This window comes from Ochotona princeps, chromosome 27 (assembly GCF_030435755.1).
Source record: "Ochotona princeps isolate mOchPri1 chromosome 27, mOchPri1.hap1, whole genome shotgun sequence".
Lineage (NCBI taxonomy): Eukaryota > Metazoa > Chordata > Mammalia > Lagomorpha > Ochotonidae > Ochotona > Ochotona princeps.
Window position 1 is genome coordinate 15,051,634 of NC_080858.1, and position 22,487 is coordinate 15,074,120.

General features: G+C 37.2%; 1 protein-coding gene across 1 annotated transcript in view; it reads left to right on the forward strand.

Annotated features, from left to right (window-relative positions):
* Nucleotides 1–22,487, forward strand: part of SLC15A5 (solute carrier family 15 member 5) — a 70,617-nt gene that overhangs the window by 39,294 nt on the left and 8,836 nt on the right. The window contains 2 exon segments of the mRNA XM_058655683.1: nucleotides 5,438–5,446; nucleotides 5,449–5,475. Of these exon segments, the coding sequence (XP_058511666.1) occupies nucleotides 5,438–5,446; nucleotides 5,449–5,475 (36 nt within the window).

Genomic DNA, 22,487 nt, shown 5'->3' on the forward strand with positions numbered 1-22,487 from the left:
ATTTTCTGCTGTTCTCCCAGGCACATGAGAATGGAACAGGATAGGAAGTGGAGCACCCAGGACTTGAACCAGTAGCCTAGTGGATGCTGGTAGTACAGGTGATGGCTTTTCTCGCTATACCACAATGCTGTCCCCAAAGGGCTACTTTTTAAAAGTTATATGGTATGAAATGTGAAAGAAAGTGTTGACCTATGAAATCAAGTATTGCTTTAACAGGAGGTCATATAGCCTTATGGTTAAGATCTATGACCTTTCCCCACCCCACCCCAGATTCCCACCCCTAACTGATTTTTCCCATGTTATTACAAAAGTCTAGTCCTTTGTAAGCAGTCCTAAGTCCATCAGTCTGCACAGACTGTACAGACAATGTCAGACAGTCCAACATCCCATTGTCTATATATGTCCAATAGTTTTATTGGGAGTCCATCTTTGATTCGGAAGTAGAAATGCTTATTGCATTGTATCTTCCCACCTGAATATGATAGTCTCCATTACTCCATTACTATACATTCCTTCAAATGAGAAGTCACAAAACAAAGTCAACAACAGGTATGAAGTTAAAACAAAAATTTTACATTTTACAGCACCATGGAGTCGAAAAATGCGTCACTGAATAACCAACACATCGATGAAGAAAACACAAACGCCTATGGAAATGGACCACAAAATTCAAAATAATAAAAGGACAAAAACAAAAAAAAAATCTGTGGTCTTCAAGTTGGACCTGAGTGCAAGCATAATTCAGATGCTGACCTTGGGAAAATTTCTCTGCATTTCTGATCCTTTCTCACCACTGATAAAATGATTAACTGCTGCTTAAAGGACGATGTAAAATTATTTTTTAGAAAGCAAGAGACATAGCACAAAAATTATCAGCTATTGAGTGGATATGCTATTATTTTTCCACATGAATTAACAGTGTCAGACATAAGACTTAAGGTCAGTTATGCTGTTTTTGGCTCTTGTTATTACCAAAAACTCAAATATCAGAAAGCCTAGTAGTGTAAGCAGAATTGTCTTTCTCACAGAGTCCACTTTTTCCTTTATATCATCTGCAATCCAAAGGCAAGTCTTACTCTTTGCTTGGCATACAATTTAGACCTGGCCAAGTCTCACCATCTCTTTGATCATTCTCTTGGTGTCCAACACAATCGTCTTTCAACAGAATCTCCCAACTTGGGTCTGCTTCCTCTCTGGAAACATTTATCTTTTAAAGAACTATAATGCTTTTCTAAAGGTGTAAGTCCTACCATTCCACTACTTAACAATTACACCACAAAGCAAATTCCTTACAGTAGTGAAAGACACTACAAGAGTTCACCTCTGAATACAGTTCCAGTTCCTTTTGGTTCTGTTCTGATTCTTGACCCATAATGACATCTACAGCTACTTTTCTATGGCAGGACAAATGTAGTATTCAAATTATTGTCAACAATCTGTACTGATGTCATTGAGCAAGAACATACAGTGGGTCACTCCACAGACACCAGTTCTCTTATTTTATCTGGCTAGGCCCTGTGTACATTGGAGATGTGCTACAAGAGAGAAAAAAAGAAAGCAGTAGAGTGTTTTTGCAATGTTTTAGTTGTAGCAGCAGCTACCTTACTGTCTCATAATTTGTAATTCTTCATTTGTTTTACAAAATATTGTATGGGCATCTACTGTGCGCTTGACACTGCTGCAGGAGCTGAAGATATATCGGCAAGAAAACTCAAACAACAAAAATCATATAGAAGTTCTGCTGAAGTAGACTTTATAGTGTTTTTGTGGTTGAGTAGCAGCCAGCCAAGTTGGAAGGACAGAAGGTGGTACTCATAGGAGGAAGCAGTGAGTTGATTCAGGGCATGGTTATTGACTCAGGGCATGGTTGGCAAATATTTTTCAGTAAGTGTCAGCTAGTTAATAGGCTTTAAAGGCTGGTCTTTATTCAACAATGTCATCATGGTGCCACAGCAGTCATGGACAGTATATGATACTGTCTGTGTTTTAAAAGAGCTTTTCAAAAACCTGTGTCGAGTTGTACATTATCTGACCATAGTTGACCATCCCGTGGGTCTGCAGTGTGAAGCATACGCTGTGATCATGAATAAAAGTGGAGTAGAAACTAGGATACAGTAGAGGATATGCATACAAGAGATCAGGAAGTGAGAAAGCAGGATTTGTAAGTTTGTCTGGAAGGATGATCTACATATATGTTAATGTTGCTGTGCATTAAGCCAGAAGTAGTGTTTATAAGTGTGACAATGAGCATAGCCACTGACAAGCTTGACAAACAGGAACAAATGTCTTGGAGATTGATGGGTAATAAGGTAATAGATGATACAGCCTGATATTATGAGATTTTAAAGATGAAATTTCTTAGGAATAATGGTTTGAAAGTGGAAATAGGAGAGAGTTCCATTTTCAGAGGCTGTGATACTTCTCCTTTACTTGTTCCAAACAGCATCTCACTGCACACAATAAAATGCTTTTGCTGCCTGCACACAATGGGAGTGGAAAAGAAAATTTCGAACCATGGAGCCAAGTAGCAGGTGCCTAAGGAATGTGTTTATGGCCCTGTGTTTTGTAGATTCTGCATGCGCTATGAGGAGGTGTCTTTGCAGAAACTAACCAGCTACTACCTGGAGGCACATTTTTAGCTCTCATTGGCAAGAAGACTAAGTTTCACTTTGAATAATTCTATTGTGTCTTCATAGTATAATGGGAATTTCAGTATAGTGACAAGCTCATTGTTAATATCTTTGCTATAAGAAGCTGAAAGAAGTATCTTGGAATGTAAGAAATCAAGTTGATGATCACTAAAGTTGAAAAAGATCAGAACATGCACATTAGATGCCTGAAACCAGAGAGTTAAGGACTTGAAAAAGCTAGGTGCTATAAAAGGGAGCTGGAGGCTTAAAAAAAAAACTACTAAAATGACACCAAAGAGAGATTAACCAGCAGGCAGAGAGCTGGCAAACTGCGTTCATGAATTATATACCACACCAGAAGTTCTAGCAAGAGAAAGCATAGAATTAATAATTAACCAGCAGAGTAATAATGGGCTTGTACATTCTGCCTTTTCTCAGGAAAAGAAATAGACCTACTTGCTCTTTCTGCAGGTATTTGTCTTTCCATATTTACAGAGAGGAAAGTTGAGAAGCCCAATCATTTCTGTAACTGTGAAGCATTTCTTCCCAAAGCATCTTCTGTGTTACCTCATGCCATCACTTGGGTCTTCCTTGGAATTCTCCAAGGAGTAGACACAACTCCAGATTCTGTTGGTGATTTGTGCCTGACGAAGAGCTGAGTCACTACTATCAGCACTGGAAGCACTTCTCACCCGTCCTGTATTCATCCCCATTGCATCTTCATCTCCAATCAGTATTTATAGCATCTTGGCACTTGTTGGGCACTGCCCATTGTAACATGCTTATCCCTGCTTTCTGCTCCCCACCCCTGAGTTTAAAATCCAGAAAAGATCAACTAACATCTTTTCTTACTATCAACACATGCCAACTTTGGAACACAGATAAATACTCTTTTAAACGTTTGTTGGATGACAAAATAAAAATTAGTGGAGGATATACAGAAAGGGAAACAGAAATGGTGAAGTAATGCAGAGTCATGAACATCTGTGTACTGTGTGTTAGTTCACTGGGCATATGTTGAGTTTTCCTGGGAAAACCAGGACTAAGATATTCCTGAGAGGGAGGGAATGAGATAATAAAATTTCTTTCTTTGTATGGAAAAAGAAAGAAAATAAAGGTTCTGCATTTGTCTGGCACATCTGCTTTCAATTGTCTCTTTCTTTTATCAAATCAGGTCTAATATTTATTAATGATTGAATTATAGAGGATTTGCAAAATATAAGAATTGAAGAAAAATAGAGTAGAAGAAAACTAATGATCAAATCAATTACTCAAAGCTAAGACTGATTAATGTTGATTATATTGTCACATATATGATAAAAATAACGTAATAAACTCATCTGAATCTTTCAGCTTCAATAAGTTTCAAGGTATGACCAAATTTGTTGAATCCAAGCTCTGATTCATTCAGTACATTATGTTAATACAGTGTACACAAAATCATGTATATATATATATATATATATATATTTCCAATTGTCAACAGATTCTAATTGAAAGCATTTTGCAGTTTATTTTATTTGAAAGGCAGAAAAGGAGGAAGAAACAGTGAGATATCTTCCTTCTGCTGGTTCAATCCCCCAAATAACCACAAAAGCCAGGACTGGGTCAGGCCCAAGGCCACAGCCAGGTACTTCATGCTGGTCTGCTACATAGGTCACAGAGGTCAAAGCACTGGCTATGTCCCCTTACTTCCCAAGCACATCAGTGAGCAGGGAGCTGCCGTGGAAGCACAATAGCCCCTATACTAACCAGCACCCTGACGAGGGAGGTTAGCATTGCAAGCAGCGGCCCAACCATGCTGTGCTTCAATGACATCCCCTTTAATTGAAATTTTGAAACCTTTTTTTTTAAACGATTTTCTTGCAACCTCTTGCTACCATCATTACTAGTCCTATAATAATGACTTAGGAAGAAAAAATAACCATTTTGGAGACTCAAAACCTAAAGTATGACTGTCAGGGTTATCATAGGACATAATCAAAGAACTTCGCTCAGAACCTGGCCCAAGTGGAAGCAATTAGACTTGGTAAGCTTCATAGTGTTAAAATAGCTGACCTGTCTTCTACATCCACAATCAGTGTTGTACTAAGTACCTAATGTCCATGACATCAAGTCTAAAAGAACCTCTGCATGTGACAAATGATACTGATCCCGCTCTGCAGAGAGGGACAATGAGGCCTAGAAAGTGCAAGTGTCTTATCTAAAGCTACAGAGAAAGTAGATCATAGTCATGGGGTTTTAGCAAAAGGTAGTCTTACTCCATGCTCTTAGCCTCTATGCAAATGTTACCCAATAAATCCAGGCTCTCCTTAAAAAAAAAGCCTATGATTTACACCAAATCACAGAATCATAGCTCTCACTGATAGATTGTCATGATATTATCTAGTACAGGTCTTAGTTCAATCCAAAATCCATCAGAAATACTCAACTGGGAGTGAAATTTAAGTGAATAGATTAGGACAGTCATCCACCAAGTAATCAAATTCTCTTCATAGCTCTCTAAGGGCAAGATTTACATTATTTTATTTTTTGGAACACATCTTTGAGCTGTATCAAAATATATCTTACTATAGTAGCATCCACAAAGTACAACGCAAATCTGCATCATTAAAAAATTGTTTCTGACATCTGAACAATTTGATTCATTTGAACAGTAGCTTTGAAAGTGTTTTAAATGTTGCAAGTTCTGACCTCCTGTTTTTTTTTCTCGGTTTCTATGATATTGTCCAGATATGTTCCCAACACCATCAGAAAACTTTCTATGAATGTTTTGACCCTACTCAATGGAGTTGGTTGTTTAACAGGTGCACTTCTGTGGAGCTGGTTTATCTCATTTCAGAAGGTAAAAGCAGATTCATGCTATGTATATATATGGATTCGATGACTAGGGAACTCAGGAACAAAACCTCAATAGAGGGGTTTTACCAGTAAAGTTTTTTTTAATTGATCCACTTTTGCAATTAAGATAGAATTAAGATAGGAAATAGACTCTTGCTGTATTCATTAATTCCTGCGAATTGTTTTTCTTTTGATAGGAAGAGGTAATTACAGAATGTCACTTCTCATGAGACACTGTCTGCCACCTTTCTTTAGTATAGATTAAACAAACTGGTCATTATGTTATTAGGTTTTTCGATGAGATCATATTTAATAATGATTTGTAACTGATATGGACAATTCTTAGAAAAGTTGAAACCTGTATGAATGTAGGAGGGGATTACATTGTTTCTTTATAATCTACAAAGAATCTTATCTAAGGATCTTGTCTATATAGCTTAAGAGTAATTGTGAGTTGAACAGCAAATTATCTTGGAAAGTTTTCCAAGTAGATTTGGGTTAACAGGATTTAAAAATTTGAAAAATTCAAATGCAAACATCAATTTATTCATTTTTAGTTATAAATATCAGTGAAAAAAATCAGACAGCCTGGTGATAATGATGAACTGCCACAGTGAAATGCCTTTAGTAATTTCCAAATTCAGAAACTTTTTCTTTATTTGTTCTGAAATGTTCATATAACTTACATTTTATTTTAATTTACTTTTGCTTATCTTATGGAGAATATTACAAGCTTTTTTTTCTTATCTATGTTCAAACAGATTTATTCACTTTGAAGTAAATAAAGATATATTGTTCATATTATCTTTTTTTTAAAAGGCAAATTTAATTTACCTGCTTTCATATTATAGAACAAAATAACTTTGATGTGAAAAAAAATTAGTCTTAATACCAAGTCCCCTTTCATAAAATATTTATCAAGGACTCACTCTGCTTCAGGCACTATATTGAAGACTAGGATTCAATAATAATAAAACCTTCTAATCTCCCACAAAACTTTCAGAGGGCAGGGAAACAAAAAAAAAACTAAGAACAATAAATGTGGGCATTTAGCACAGCAGTTGTAGTTCCACTCCTACACTGCTGCCCAGCTTCTTGTGATGTGTGCTCCAACAGGCAACAAGTGATAGCCCAAATGTTTGGCCCTCCATAACTCACATGGGTGATCCAGGGTTTCTTGCCTCAGCTATGTCCAGCCCCAGATGTTGTAGGCCTGTGGGGAGGGAAACAGCAAGTGGAAGATCTCCTGTTTCTAGCTTTCAAATAAGTAAAAATCAATGGATGCTAAAGGATATAATAAGCAAGAGAACAGACACTATAGATTCTAAGAAAAAAAGACGCTAATCTTCGATGGATGGCTGATCAGACCAGATCCTGCACGTTCTGTGTTTACCAGAAAAAGTTAAGCAAAAATACACCTTGAATATTTACTTTAGGTCATGCTCTGTGCTACAAAGAATTGTGTAATATATGATTCCAGTTCTCAAAGCTCTCAACTCCAACCCAGTATAACTAACTTATTGAACTGCACCAAGTTGATAACTTCTGTTATATACAAAGAGGTCTAGTATTGCCTCAAAGATTTTGTAAGATAGACTGGAAAAGCTTTACCGAATTCTGTAACCAAAATATTTTAAGTGTTGTACTTATATTTTCTTCCTTCACTTTACTCAATGGAGATACTTCTAAAAAATTGCTAAAAACAAATTTCTACAAGGATTAGTGTTACGGCATAGTAGGTCAAGTCTCTGCCTGTGGCACTGGCATTACATTTGGATATGGGTTTTTGTCCTGGCTTCTCTACTTCCACTAGAACTCCTAGCTTATGACCTGTGAAAGCAGCAGAGGTTGGTTCAAGACCTTGAGTCCCTGTACCCACTTGGAAAACCTGGGAAAAAATCTCCTGGCTTTGGATTGGCTCAGTTCCAGATATTGTGACCAGTCTGGGAAGTGAACCAGCAGGTGGAAGATCTCTCTCCCTCTCTGTAATGCTGCCTTTCAAATAAAAAGGAAAAAAAAGTATAAACAAGTTACATCTGACATACTCTAAAACTACAAAGTCAAATATTGCTACCAGGATATCTTTTATGTAAATCTACATTTGGTGTAACCTGGAGTCAGAACAAATATCATCAGATCCTCTTCAATTTGGCCGGTATTTTAGATACAGCTACACACTTGCAGAGTCCCAGGCCTGCCATCACTTTTAACTAAACGTCTGTCGAGATGAGGGACTTCCTCAAGCTTGATCATCTGCTTAGATTGGTTGCAGAACTTAAAGAGGCAAAATGCTTATGATTACAGATGCAACAAAATAAAAGAATACAAATCAGACTGAGTTAAAGGGAAAAGACAGGCAACGCCAAGCAGGAAGGTTTCAGAAGTGAGACCTCCTTCATCCTCAGGGACCCAGCTCCCTGCCAACACACACCTGTGTGGCAATAAAAGAATGTTGCCAACCAGAAATGCCAAATGACTTTCAGCATCCAGTGTTGTGACTGTCTTCATCACACTGACAGCGTTGACGGAATTATGGCTTGTTGCTTCAACTCACTCTCTAACCCCCAACCCTTCCCAGAATTTGGGCAGCTTGAATCTCCATCCGTTGGGTCACATAGTTGGTCTTTCTCTCTGGCCAGCCCCCACTTGGAGTCACTTCATTAACATAAGCTCTCTAGGGTCTTTCTATGAGATAACTCATTGGCACATAGGGTCCAAGAGACCCAATATAAATAACAGACACGCTAATCAGAGGAGAGTTTTTACCTCCCAGGAACCTGTTCAGACAATATTACACACAGCTATTCTTACAAAAATATTTCACAGAAAATTTAAATTTTCACTGACAATGTGACAGTTTTTAATTATATTATTGCACTTATTACAGCAATCTTGTAACTGATATTCTTATTTTTAAAGTATAATAAAGGCAGAAAAAATAAACCAAAGTGCTTGTGTAGCCTAATATTGTACCAAAGAAAGACCTTCTACAGTCTAGAAAAATTACTTACTTTGATATAGATAGTAAGTACAATTTTCCGTTCACACAGTCACTCTTCAAACATTTGGTAAATATTCAGAGAAATAACGAGTAGTGATTAAGAGACTAGAGTCAGAACACCTGTATTCAAAGTGAGATTGTCTTTGTTTCCAGTGTCCACGTCAGTAGTGACATAAATAATTCATTATGTTGTTCTGCGGATTAAGTAATTAATATGTAAAGTAAGTGCTCAATTAAGATAGCAATCATGATCTACTTCTGTTTCATGGACAAATCACTCCTTATAGCGCATGATTTTTTAAAATTTTTCCTTAAGTAGCGTTCTTAAAGTATAGTTTCCAAAATAGAACAAATTAGTCAAGATAGATACAGCCAAGATAGGCATGTTACTTTCATTCTCTCTCTCTCTCGCAATCTCTCTCTCTCTCTTTCTCTCTCTCTCTCTCTCTCTCTGAATGCCAACAGAGAATCTTTGACTTTTCCAGCAGATGTATCATGCTGATGGCCAATCAAAGCCCCAAACCCTTTTTTTTCTTTGCAGCAATTGCCCTCAGTTCAGTTCCACTCACCTTATTACAATTTTTCCTCCAATTAAATGAAGGACTTTATTCTTAACAGATGTCACCCCATCATCCTAAAAACAGACATTTTGAAACTTGATTCTGTCATGCACTGAATTACTAATCTTTGCTCCTTTACTAGTTTTGTGTCATCTGCAAATTTAGTAAGCAAACTTCCAGACATCTTCCGGGTAATTGATAAAATTGTTGAGTTGGACAGGACCAAAAATAGAGCCTTACAGAAAATTCCTAGAGACTTCATTGCAAGTTAATGACAATCAATGATTCCTCCCCTTTGGATGTAATCAGCTCCCAACGCACCTAATTACACTCATTCAGCCCTCACATTTCTCCATCATTCCCTAAATGACATCACAGGAAACTCTGTCATGTTCTTTTGCAAATAGGACATGTCTGTGTTTGTGACAGACGTAGATATATTCTATTCTTTTAGCTATCAGGACAGCATCTATGAAGAAAGGAAACGAGGTTCATTTTGATGACTTGCTTCTAGTGATGCCATGCTGGTTTATACCGATTAATTAGGGTCCCTAAAAAGAACAACCCTTTGAAATAAGTATAACTCAGTGTGGGTCATTATCTCTCTAAGACTGCTTCATCTTAATTAAAAAAGAACACGATGCACTTCACTTTCTCATAGATGATGAGCGGATAAGATAACATAAAGTTGGCAAAAATGTCAATGCCAGAAATTATTTTTCTTTAATTTTTATTTATTTGGGAGAGAAAGTTAATTTTCTTCTGCTGGTTCACCTCTCAAATGTCCAAAGTAGCCAGGGTCACTGGGCTGGGTTAAAGCTAAAAGCCAGGAATTCAATTTAGTTGTTTTTTGTCAGTTACGGAATTGCTTGAGCCATCACTGCTATTTCCCAGAATCTGAAATCACAGAAAGCTGTAGTGTGGGGCTGCACCCAGTCACTGAATTCTGCTACTGTGAAACAGGACATGGCTGTCTTAACCATTAACTAACAGCCTAACTAGTCCTAATCTCAGAGATTTTTTTAATATAAAATTGTTTCATGTATTAAAATGACCTCAGCTGAAAACGGATTTAATCTATCCAAGCAATATTTTTTTTGTCTTTGTTTTTTATAGATATGACCATAATGAAGTGAAAACTCTAAGTAAATATTTAGGAACCTACAACCCTCAGCATTTCATTTAGCATGTAGAATATGTCCAGTCTTTAAGAACTCATGTCAGTTGAACATGTGTGTGTGAGTGTGAGTGTGTGTGTGTGTGTGTGTGTGTGTGTGTTAGTGTATCATTGGAAACGAAGGTCAGCTATCACAGCCTCCAAGCTGCATAAGTCATTTTTAGCACCATGACGGAGAACAGTGTAAATGCAGTAAATTCAAAAGATTTCTCCAAACTTGACTATGCAGACAGATAACTGTTAGAGTGACATTTTCAGTACAAGTGAGAAAACTGATCCTTCTGGGATCTCTAACTCTGAGTGCTTTAAAGGAAAAGATAAAGACTAAACCCATCCTCCTACACTAATCATTTCAGGAATAGTTTATCTAAAAGTAGCAATGCTAATATAAAGAAGCAAAGAAGTCAAACTGCCTATTTTGACTATATCCCATTAGCAACCAGATCAATTTTTCTCACGTTCGTGAGTTCGAACTTAGCTTTTGACAAAAATAACAAAGCAGAACTTGGTGAAAAAAAATGACATCTTAGTTATGGATGTACAAGTAGTTGAAAGATACAAAGCAAAAGTAGAAAAGAAAAGGGAAAACGGTGCAAAAATCAAGAGGTCAGGCTTCATATTCGCATGTCCCCATGGAGTTCTTTCTCAGAATTCAGGAAAGGAACACAGGATTTAGATGTTTAATTCTAATCAATAGCATTTTAAATCAAAAATAAGATCTCTTTAAATTCACATTTAAATATCTGTGATTATTAAAGCCACTGAAGGACATGCTGGCATGAATCAATAAATAAATCGCTGGTGAATTAGGAATCTGCACCTCCAGGAAACTTGAAGGAGTCTCAGGGACATCCGGAACTCATGTTTAGAGAGGTGTTTCTTCAAATTTACATCAAGAGCTTAGGTTCAGCTATTAGTGTTTAAGATTCCAGATTTTGGGCAAGGTGCAATGGCCTAGTGGCTAAAGTCCTCTCCTTGCATGCACTGGGATCCCATATGGGCGCCGGTTCATATCCCAACTGCTCCACTTCCCTTCCAGCTCCCTTCTTGTGACCTGGGAAAGGAGTAGAGGATGGCTCATATTCTTGGGACCCTGCACCTGCGTGGGAGACCTGGAAGAAGCTCCTGGATTCTGGAAGAAGCTCCTGACTTCAGATTGGCCCAGCTCTAGGAACTGCAGCTGCTTGGAGAGTAAATTAGCAGATATATATGACTTGGCAATAAAAATAAATAAATCTGAAAAGTCTGAATTTTTCAGTTAAACTGGGAAAAATAAATAGGTGCTAAAAAAAGAAAAACAAAAGCAGTAACATTAAGGGTGATGGAAGGTAAAGCAATTTTATATACAAGCACACACAGAGAAATGCCTCCAAAAGTTCACAGAAAAATGGAATTGAAGATGTTTGTTTGGTGCTAAACTTCTTGAAATTTTTGCATAGTCTTTTGTCAATATGAATTTTCCATGAATTATACACACACACACACACACATACACACAGGAAAGTACTTCTAAAATTGCACACAGAATTAAAGGATGAGCTTGTTTTCATTCCAAAAAAAAATCTTGAAATCTACACATAGATTTTTTTCATACTATGCATTTTCATGAACTTTTTATAGACTTTATATTTGCATATGTAAGAAAGCAGATTGTTTCACACAAGGAATGGTAAACTTTACAAATGCTCTTGTAGGATCTAGTAGGATGAAGGAACGTGTCCACGTGACTTAGCATCGAAGCCACTTCAGTGTTGAAACAGGTGTGATGAAGAATCCCTCATAAGTGAGGATGGGAGATGGCAGATCACACGCAGAGGAAAGATCATACATTGAGCCAGAGGCAAGGGCTGAACTTGCTCTCTGCTCTCCTTGGGTACATCTTTCCAGCACCAAAACAAAAGAGAGGATGGGTTCAGGTGCAAACAGACGTGTAGTTCTGGTATCGGGAAGATACTGGCATGGCCTTTTGAAACTTCCCACTTTTTTTCATAGATCCACACCTATGGGAGCCAAGAAAATTAGGATGCAAATGAGGAATAAGAAGCACTGAGAGATTTGAATTTGTTAATGCAAAAGCAAGAACTATGATTCACAGATAACTGTGAAGATTGCTGGCACTGTTCACCTTCATTGATGTTTGTATTCACGAAGCATTATAAAAAACTGCCAAAAGCATGACTTCGCCCATGTTCAGGTGTTCAGTGCGGGCATGGAGATGTCTGGGAGATTAACTGGTTGAAAGACCACAGACATGGGATGAAAAGAACAAATTGTTCCTTTGAATAAATTTGAGGAAAATGGCTATTTTCCTTCAAATATACTAAAAATGAAAAAGGTTTTCTTCTAAAATTCTGAAATTAATAAATCTGCACCATTAGCAACTGGAACCACAAATGAAGAACAATCTGAACAGATAGAGTCTGGGCAAAAATCTGCTCCTCTTATATCCACGAAACTATTTAAACTCAATATTTTATTATATTCAATAACTCTACTTAGAGATTGAATCATTAGTTCATTCCACAAATACATACTGGGTTCCTACTATGTGCAGGCATTTGCTAGATACTGAATTATTGATGCTAAGACTGATATTTAATTAACAAGAAGAATCTTATAGAAATATGTGACACTCAAATTAATATCAGATATATTCATTTGACTAATGTTATAACGATTACAGTTCATCGCTAATGGCATTATCTGGCTGTTCTCACAAAGCATTGCCTCTCTTCTAAAACTCATTTCCATGATAATTCACTGACATCATCGGGAGAACAGACTATCTTGATGGATTTTTACCTCCCAGTGCTCTTCAAGAGAATGAATTCACCCTCATAAGCAAGCCTGAGATTATGTCAAAGATTATATTGACCAGCACTTTCCCTACGATCTTGAAAGGTATAGTGTCACTTCCTGGAAATAGCAATCTGTCTTAATTTTTATCCACAATTCCAAAGAACTAGAAATGCAAACTGAAATGCTGCAGGGCTTGTGATCCACAGGAAAGTATTGAGCAGGTGTGGATCTGGCCCAGCCTCAGCTCCCCCATTCATTCAACGAATATTGATTTTTTTTCTCCTTTCCATAACTTTAGGCTAGCAGCTCAGTTACTCTGGGCCTCTGATATCCTTGTCTGTAAATTGAGAGTAATTATAATGTGAGCTCTTATTAGATAAAAATGAAAACAAAAAAAGATGGAAAAGTCAAAGAATATAGTTGTTAGGTATTATTTCCTTCAGGTATCATGAAAATTAATGTGTTTTAAAAATTAACTCAGGTAGGAGAGCTATGAATCTCAAATGAAGCATTTAAATCAGGTTACTGAAAGGAGGAAGGAAAGAAATTAACATTTATTAAGTGTCAGTTATAGGCAGACATTGCTCTATGCAGTTCATGATGATATTATTTCGTTAAATCTTCACAATAATTCTTTGGGGGTAGATATTTGTAACCCCAATATATACTGGAAGAAAATCATCTCAGAAAGTTTAAGTAGCCAAAATCATGAAGCAAGGGTGAATTCTTGATTCCAAAGCTTTTTTTTTTGTTTTCACTACACTGAGTTTATTTCCCATGTTTCAGAAGCAAATCAACCTTAGGTATAACTCACAGTTACATCCTTTTAATTGCACAATGCTCACTTTCCAGTGAAAAAGCTGATAGAAAAATGAAAAGTGTGACCAAAATAAAGCAGGACACAAACCCATTTCCATTTTGTCTCAACAATTTTGTACATTTGCTAGATCACCAGAAATGCAAAATAACCTTTTAAAAATCTACTGAAGAGAAAAATAACTATTCCTGTGTCCAACTATCATCAGAAGAGATTCCAAAAGATACATTTTATGAAGTTTGAGAATCTGTTAATTCAAACCAAATTGGATTTAACAAAAAAAAAAAAAAAAACAGAAATTCTGCAATTTCTTCACGGTAAAGAAAGTTGAAATTTCTCTCAAATTAAAAGCAATATGCAGCAGCATTTGACATAATTTCATGAATATTTGAGACACTTGATAAATCTGTACTTTTAGTAGGGATTAGAGTAATTTAGCACTGAACTGAGTGAATCTGAGTGTCCAGACTCAACTACTTCTGATCATTTGGTGTATTATAAATTCCATTTCTTTTAAAAAGCGATTTCCTTTACTTACAGAAGACAAAATGAGAAAGCAAGAGAGTGAGAGAAAGAGATCTTCTGGCCACTGATTCATTCTCCAAAAGCCTGCAACAGACTAGGTTAGACCAAAACCAGAAACCTGGAACTCCATCACGGTCTCCCATATGGGTTACAGGAACCGTCCCTGGGCCATTTCCACTGTTTTCCTGGGCACATTAGTAGAGAGCTCAATAAAGAGTAGCAAAGCTGGGACTCAAACCAGTGTTCTGACGTGGGATGCTCTGCTGTCACAGGCCATGGTTTCACCCACTGTGCCACAGTGTCAGCCCTGTTACAAATTCTAGAATAACACATAGGAATAGATCTGTAGTTGACACCTGATTTCCAATAAGTTACACAGCTGCTAAAATCAGATCTGCTCTGCAGTTGCTGAGTTGCTAAAGATGAATTGTTAGTGGTGGGAAAACCATCCCTTTCTGTCGTTTTCCAATTAATCAGTCATGGGTTTCAGAAGTCAAATATCCCAGAACATTTGATGAAGTAGTTTCAATTTTTTGTTTTGCTCTGTTTTTTGGCTTTCTTTTTTTTTTTTGCTATAAAAGGAACATGTGACAAAATAAATTCAAGTGAAAAAGAAGTGGGGGAGATACTGAAATGTGATAGCCAAATTATGATAGGTAGATTTTCTCCCAGTATTTTGATTTATATGCATATGTATGTGTTGCGGGCATTTAATTTATATATGCATGAATGGGTTGTAAACAAAATTAGGTTCTGAATAAACCCTGCTGATTACTTAGTCAACAAATTTGCTTCAATCTACAATCTTAATCATCCCTCTTAAATAATACTGTTAGTCTACATCCATGCCATTTTGGATATAAAAATCCTTACTTTTAACAACTATGTGATATATTTCACTTCATATATATGTACCTATGAACATACTTTAAAATGTTCTTGAAAATGAAATAAAAAGGTGTTTATTTTAGTACCAAAACTATTTTGAAATCATACACAAGTTTTTTCATGATGTGTGTTTTTCATTACATTTCTGAATAATCCTACTATGAATAGATTTCAATTTTTTTTGCACCATAATAAACTTATATTTTATTTCCTCTTTTGATGGGCTTAAACAAACAGTTACTTGTTTTTATTTGAACGTACATTTACAGAGAAAAAGAAGAGCCAGAGAGGAGGATCTACCATTGTCTGGTTCATTCGCAAGTGACTGCAATGGCCAGAGCTGAGCCGATCCAAAGCCAGGAGCCAGGAGCTTCTTCCAGGTCTTCCACGCAGGTGCAGGATCCCAAGGCTTTGGGACTTCCTCTACTGCTTGCCCAGGTGACAAGCAGAGAGCTGGAAGGGAAGTGGAGCAGCTGAGACAAGAATTGTCTCCCAGATGGGATCCCGATAGTTCAAAAAGAAGGATTAGCCAATTGAAGTCTTAATATCTTGATATATCTTCCCATCCTTACAGAATGTCTGGGTTGTTCTCAATTTTTTCAATGCACTTGGGTGAGAATTCTTTTGTAAATCATTAAGTACTTCAGTTGTTCTCTCCTTAGAATGAAATCCTGAAAATATTATTTGATGAGTAATTGAGAAAATCAATGTTTTTCTGAAGACTTCATTTATTGTACCATCATTATTATATAATATTGTGTCAAAATTTTAATTCCATTTCTGAACACAACAGTAGTTTTATCTTTGTAAATCTGACAAAAATCATAATCTATTATTAGTTTCATTTCTGGCTTTTAGGAAGTAAAATTGAATAATGTTTGTTGAACACTTTCACCTTAGTAATGAAGTTCTTAATCTTTACCCACTTCCCTTTTGACTTATTGCAATGTTTCTTCATTGACTTATGCTTCTTACCCTATAAGCATATTATCATTTTCTCACACTTATTAGTAACTATTTTCCCAGTTTCACCCCAACATTTAATTTTTTAAAGATTTATTTATTTATGTTGGAAAGGCAGATATACAGAAAGAAGGAGATGCAGAGAGAAAGATCTTCTGTCCACTGATTCACTCCCCAAGTGACTCAACATCCAGAGCTAAGCCTATTGGAACTCAGGAACCAGGAACCTTCTCCAGGTCTCCTCCATGGGTGCAGGGTCTCAAAGCTTTGGCCCATCCTCTTTTGCTTTCCCAGACCACAAGCAGGGAGCTGGAAGGGAAGTAGAGCAGCTTGGACACACACCAGTGCCCATATGAGATCCTGGGGCATGCAAGACGAGGACTTTAGATACTAGGTTATCGTGCCAGGCCCACAACATCTAATTTTATACATGAGAATGCTTTACTTCAGTTTGTAATCGAATCTATCAATACTTCATTGTAACTAATTTCATTGCATTTATCTTTGCTTCTGGAATTGCAGTGATTTAACATTTGAATTTAATTTTCTCATCCATGGGAATTCCACCTAAGCTTTTCTTGCAGGATTTTGTGTTCCATTTAAGAACACAACACAGCTTTTTATATGTACTCCCTATTTCAGTAATCAGTTCAATAATATCTTTTCTTCCTACATAGCCTTAAGATTTCTTATTGACATCATGTAGTAATTTTATGTTCTTTTTTTTCCTTTAGGAGCCAAATCATTCTCTCTTGTTACATCTCACACAGATTATTATATGAAAAAATTATTAATGTTCATGTCTTGAACTGCATTCAATTTCTTCCTTTCATGGTAAAGGTACAAGGATATTCTGTTTGATCTTTATAAGTTTCCTGAAAAATTATCTAATCTTCAAGTCCGTGTCATTTTTACCCTTATTGCCAATATTTACCTGTATGCTTTTATATCTTTATCAGAACATAGCATTTTCCTGGCAATGTTAACACTGAGACAGTCATATTTTTCCTTGTTAATGATTTTAACATGGTTTTTCTTCTCTTGTTTGTTCTTTATTTGTAGGTTTATTCTTGAAGTATATGCTTTCACATCAAAAGATTTTTCTTATTTGTAAAGCTTTAAATAAATCAGAATATATTTCTTTTCTTTGTTTATTTAAGAGGCAGAGAAACAGTTGTCATGTACCACTTCATTGCACAAATGCCTGGGTCAGGTGAGATTGAGCTGGGCCAAGGTCAGGTACCAGGAAATCAATCTAGGTCTTCCACATGGGTGACAATAATATGATTACCTGAGTCATCACCCCTGCCTCCCAGTGGTGCCTTAGCAGGAAACCAGAATCTAGAACCAGAACCAGGACTCAATCCTAAGCCTTCCAATGTCAAATGTCAGGATCTTACCCACAAGATTGGCTTCCCAGTCTCAGGTTAAGTTTTGTGAATGCTTCTTTGGAAATTCTTGAGCTCATCTTATGATTTTTCTGATTGGCTATATCACTATGGAATATTAAATTATAGTGAATATGTTACTTTTCCAAACTTTTATTAGACTTGTCAATATCAGATCATCTTTATGTATGTGTGATAAACAACACCTGGTAAGAATGATGATCCTTGGGGCTGGCATTATGGCATAGCAGGTTAAGTTCAAGTTCTAGATGCTCCACTTCCAATCCTGCTCCTTGTTAATACACCTGGGAAAGTACTGTAAGATGGTTCAAGTATCTGGGTTCCTGTCATCCATGTGGGAGACCCAGATGATTCTCCACATTCCAGGTTTCACTGTGGTCCAGTCCCAGCCATTTCAGCAATTTTGGGAGAGAATCAGGGGACAGAAGATTGCTTGCTCACTCTCTTTTCTCCCTCCCTCTCTCTCCCTCTCTGTCTGTAATTCTGTCTTTGAAAAAAGTATATTTTTAAATGGCATTCTTATTCCAATTTGTGTTCCCATAACAAAATACCTGAGGCTCAATAACTGAGAAAGTAAAGAGGTTTATTTGGCTCAGGAATCTTAGGATGGCGAAGGGCCCAAGCTGTCTGGTGCTTGTACCCTGCCAAGTGCCACCAGGCTGAGAAGAAGAAAGGGAATTGGCTACATGCAGGAAGGGCATACATATTCAAGGAAGCAAGAGACCAGGGAGAGGCCAGGCTTGGTTTTTGTTTTGGGTTACTTTTATATATGTAATGAATTCACTCCTCCCATACCTAATCCACTCCAACAAGATCTGTTCATGGAAGTTAGAGCTCCCATCACATTATTGCCTTCCACTAGTCTCCACCATCAGATGTTCTACCACATGAAGGTAGACGTTGTGGATCAAGGGGTAGGTCACCTCTTGGAGCATTTACATCCCGTATCTGGTTCCAGTTCAGGATTCTCTGTTTCCCAGCTCCTGGATAATGTACCTGCAAAACCAGCAGAAGATGGCCCAAGTGTTTGTGTTCCTAGCCATGTGAGAGAGCTTGATAGAGATCTGGGCTCCTGGTTTTGGCCTAACTTGGACCTGGCTGTTGCAGGCATTTGGAGTCAACTAGAAAACAGAACTCTCTATGTGTGTGCGTGTGACTCTTTTTGATACTGCCTTTCAAATAAATAATCTTAAAATAAACAAGTAAAGTTTCATTATCACATTGAGGACCAAGTATCCATCATATGAACCTCTAGGAGCAAATCATAAGAATCATTTTATTATATTCTACATTATTCCAGAAGATAAATCCATCTTTTCCATGAAAATCAAAAGATGTAAATCATGACCTAATATTTCTTCATTGTATTCTTAGTCAATGAATAATAATTATATATAGTTATGGGTATGACATGATGCTTCATTACATGTAGCCATTTTGAGATGATCGAATCAGGCTAATTGTCGTAACTATGACCTCACATACTTATCATTTCTTCATGGTAAGACTCTTAAAAACCACTGTTTGGAAAATTTGAAATAGATAATTTATTATTAACTGTAGTCACTATATTCCACAATAGATCATCTTTGTCTGACTTATTTTACTTAGCATAATGTCCTCTAAATTCATTCATATTATCATAAATTATATAATACCCTTCCTTTTAAAGACTATGATTCAATCATGTGCATATATCACATTTTAAAAATCCACGCATTCATTGATAGATAAGTAAAAATCTCTCTTTGTTGTGGTTATCATGAACAAAACTGATGTGCACATAGTAGTACAGACATATATATTACATACTAATTTTAAGTCCCTTGGCTATGTGCCCAATAATGGGCTTGCTAGTCAATTGGTAATTTTATTCTTAATGTTCTGAAGAATCTTGGTGCTGTTTTCCATAATAGCTGCACTATTTTACATTCTTATTAGTAGTGACAAAGGTTTCTGTTTTCTCCCTATCTTTGACAATACTTGCTATTTTTAATTTTTTAAAGATTTATTTATTTTTATTGAAAATGCAGATATATGGAGAGCAGGAGAGACAGAGAGGAAGGTCTTCCATGCAATGATTCACTCCCCAAGCAGCCTTAATGGCTGAAACTGAACCAATCCGAAGCTAGGAACCCAGAACATTCACCAGGTCTCCCACACGGGTGAAGGGTCCCAAAGCTTTGGGCCATTCTCCACTGCTCTCACAGGGCACAAGCAGGGAGCTGGATGGGAAGCAGGGCTGCCGGGATTAGAACCGATGCCCAGATGGGATCCTGGTACATGCAAGGCGAGAACTTTAGCCACTAGGCCACTGCGCTGGGTCCTGTTTTTCATTTTTTGATACTCTCCATTCCAACAAATGCAAATTGATATCTCACCATAGTTTAAATCTGCATTTCACTGATGGCTAGTGATGTTGGCCATCTGTGTGTATTCTTTCGAGAAATAACTATTCAGATCACTTACTCATTTTTCAGTTGGCTTATTTGTTTCCTAGCTATGAAATAATTGTTGGGTTGAGGATTGGTTAACGCAGATCAGGTCTAAGTATTAGGGGAGATGGGCGGGAGAGGAAAGTCCGCTCTTGGACAACACATCGAGTGAAAACAAGCAAGCATACAGAGAAGACTTCAGAGCCCAGTGAGGCTCAGGCATTGCAAGAAAGCAGGGCTCTCCAGTTTAGGGCATAAGATCTGAAACCACTAAGATATGTTTCCCTTCCATAGTGACAATCTGTGCTTTTCCTGCTATCATCACCCACGTGTGTCACCACAGGCAAGGACAAGTTTTTCAGCCCTGTTTTAAAAACCTCCAATGTAGTGTAAATTATTCCAAGAATCTCACACTGGAGTGATGTCAGCGGCAGGATTTGAGGAGTGATGTTGCATTAGGTGCTTTAGAAGGACTTTGCGTAAGCTATTTCAAAGGCACTCTTGAACTGTTGAGAAGTTATTAAGTCATAAAAGTGATGGTTCCATTAGCACCCACAGGTGGGCTATAGGATGCATTTGTTAAAGGAGGAGGAACATGACGGTTCTGGTGAGGGATGCTTCACTCTACCCCTCTGTGGTTTCAATGTTTAGTCTGTAAAATAAAAGTCGTTCTAGAGGAATCTACAGTCCTTTGGTCTTTAAAAATAAACATGGTAATTTAAGATAATTAGAAACACTTTGTTTCATGTCTATAAGGCATCTATTGCTCTAGAGTAAATACCAGTTGCAAGTCATTTATGAACTCCTTTCCTGAACTAGCTTGGAATGCTCATTTCCTGATACATAAAATTTGTCTTTATTTTTTTAAAAGATGAATTTATTTTCATGAAAATTTCTTTTAAAAAATGATTTTTTCCCAAATAAACAAAGATAATTTGCTAAGTAAGAGATGCTTGGGGGAACGCTGGAAAATGCCAAATATTTCAAGTGCTCTATTACCTACAGAACCCAATACTCATTAGTTGTTAAAAGATTTATTGATTTTTATTTGAAACACAAATTTTACAGAGGGAGGAGAGACAAAGAGAGAGAGAGAGAGAGAGAGAGAGAGAGAGAGAGAGAGAGATTCCATCCAGTGGTTCACTCCCCAAATGGCCACAACAATAGGAGCTGAGCTGATCCAGAGCCAGGAGTGTCTTCCTGGTCTCCCATTTAGATGCAGGGGCCCAAGGACATGGGCCATCCTCCACTGCTTTCTCAGGTCATAAACAGGGAGCTAGATAGGAAGTGGAGCAGCTGGGACGTGAACCGGCACCCATATGCGATGCCTGCTGTGCAGGGGGGTATCAACCTGCTATGGCACCATGCCAATTGCAGCCTATTACTCATTATTAACTAGATGGTTAAAATATTAAATATGATCTGGCTTCATTGTGGTATTCACAAATAGCATCTGATGAAGAATAATTCAAGGCCCTTTATGTGGCACGTTCTTCCTCCTGTTGTTAACCTTCCTGTCTACAGAAGCTGAGATCTGGGGAAGTTTAGCTAGGCTCATTGCAGTTCTAATGTCTTCACTTTGTCTCCTTTTGCAAGAATGCCCCTGATTTCAATCAGCTACAAGAAGCATCTGATGAAAAATGGCGCAAATGTGAATTACAACAATAAAAGTTTATAAGCTACTAAAATAAAGTTATAGTACCTAAGAGCTGAGTCAACTGACAATGTTAAATGGAACATTTTATAACCAGTCCTGGGATAATGATAAAAAAAATGGCACATGGAATGTGAAGAAATATCTGACAGGAAATGGGCCTGAGCTCAGGCCACTGTTTTCTGTGAGATCTCACTAAAGGGGAATGATCATTTAGTGTTTAGGGTGTGCCATCTCTCTGTCCAACACTTAGAAGCCATTCTCTCTTCTACTCCCTGCAAAGGGTGATCTGTTATTTGATTTTAAAAAAATTAAAAATTATTCTTTGTGTATCTCTTCAAATTTCCACTACTTCTCTCTAACCTTTCTAGTAAATCCTCCTGAGTTGTCCCCTCACACCTTCATACATCAAGTCACACTGCTTCTCATTTGTGCCTGCCGTAATATCCTTAGTGACAGATACAAGTGCGCTGGCATGCCCAGGGGATCTGGTCCGTCTCTGATGGCTGGTATTTGCTGTAATTGCATAATTTCTTAGAAATATTATGTTTTACCTTTAAATATCTTACAAAATTTATATTCTTCCCCCTCATCTGACTTTGTTAGAATATAAAGGTGGTCCTTTCAGTTACTTATTATGGGCTAAAATTCATGCTCCAGGAAGAATTAATGTCATGTTAATTCTGAGGCTTCACATGCTCCACACGCACTCCTTTTACTCCAGTGAGAGGAACTTGGTGATAAAATGGTATAATCGCATGACATGCAAAGTGCTGACGTGAAATGAA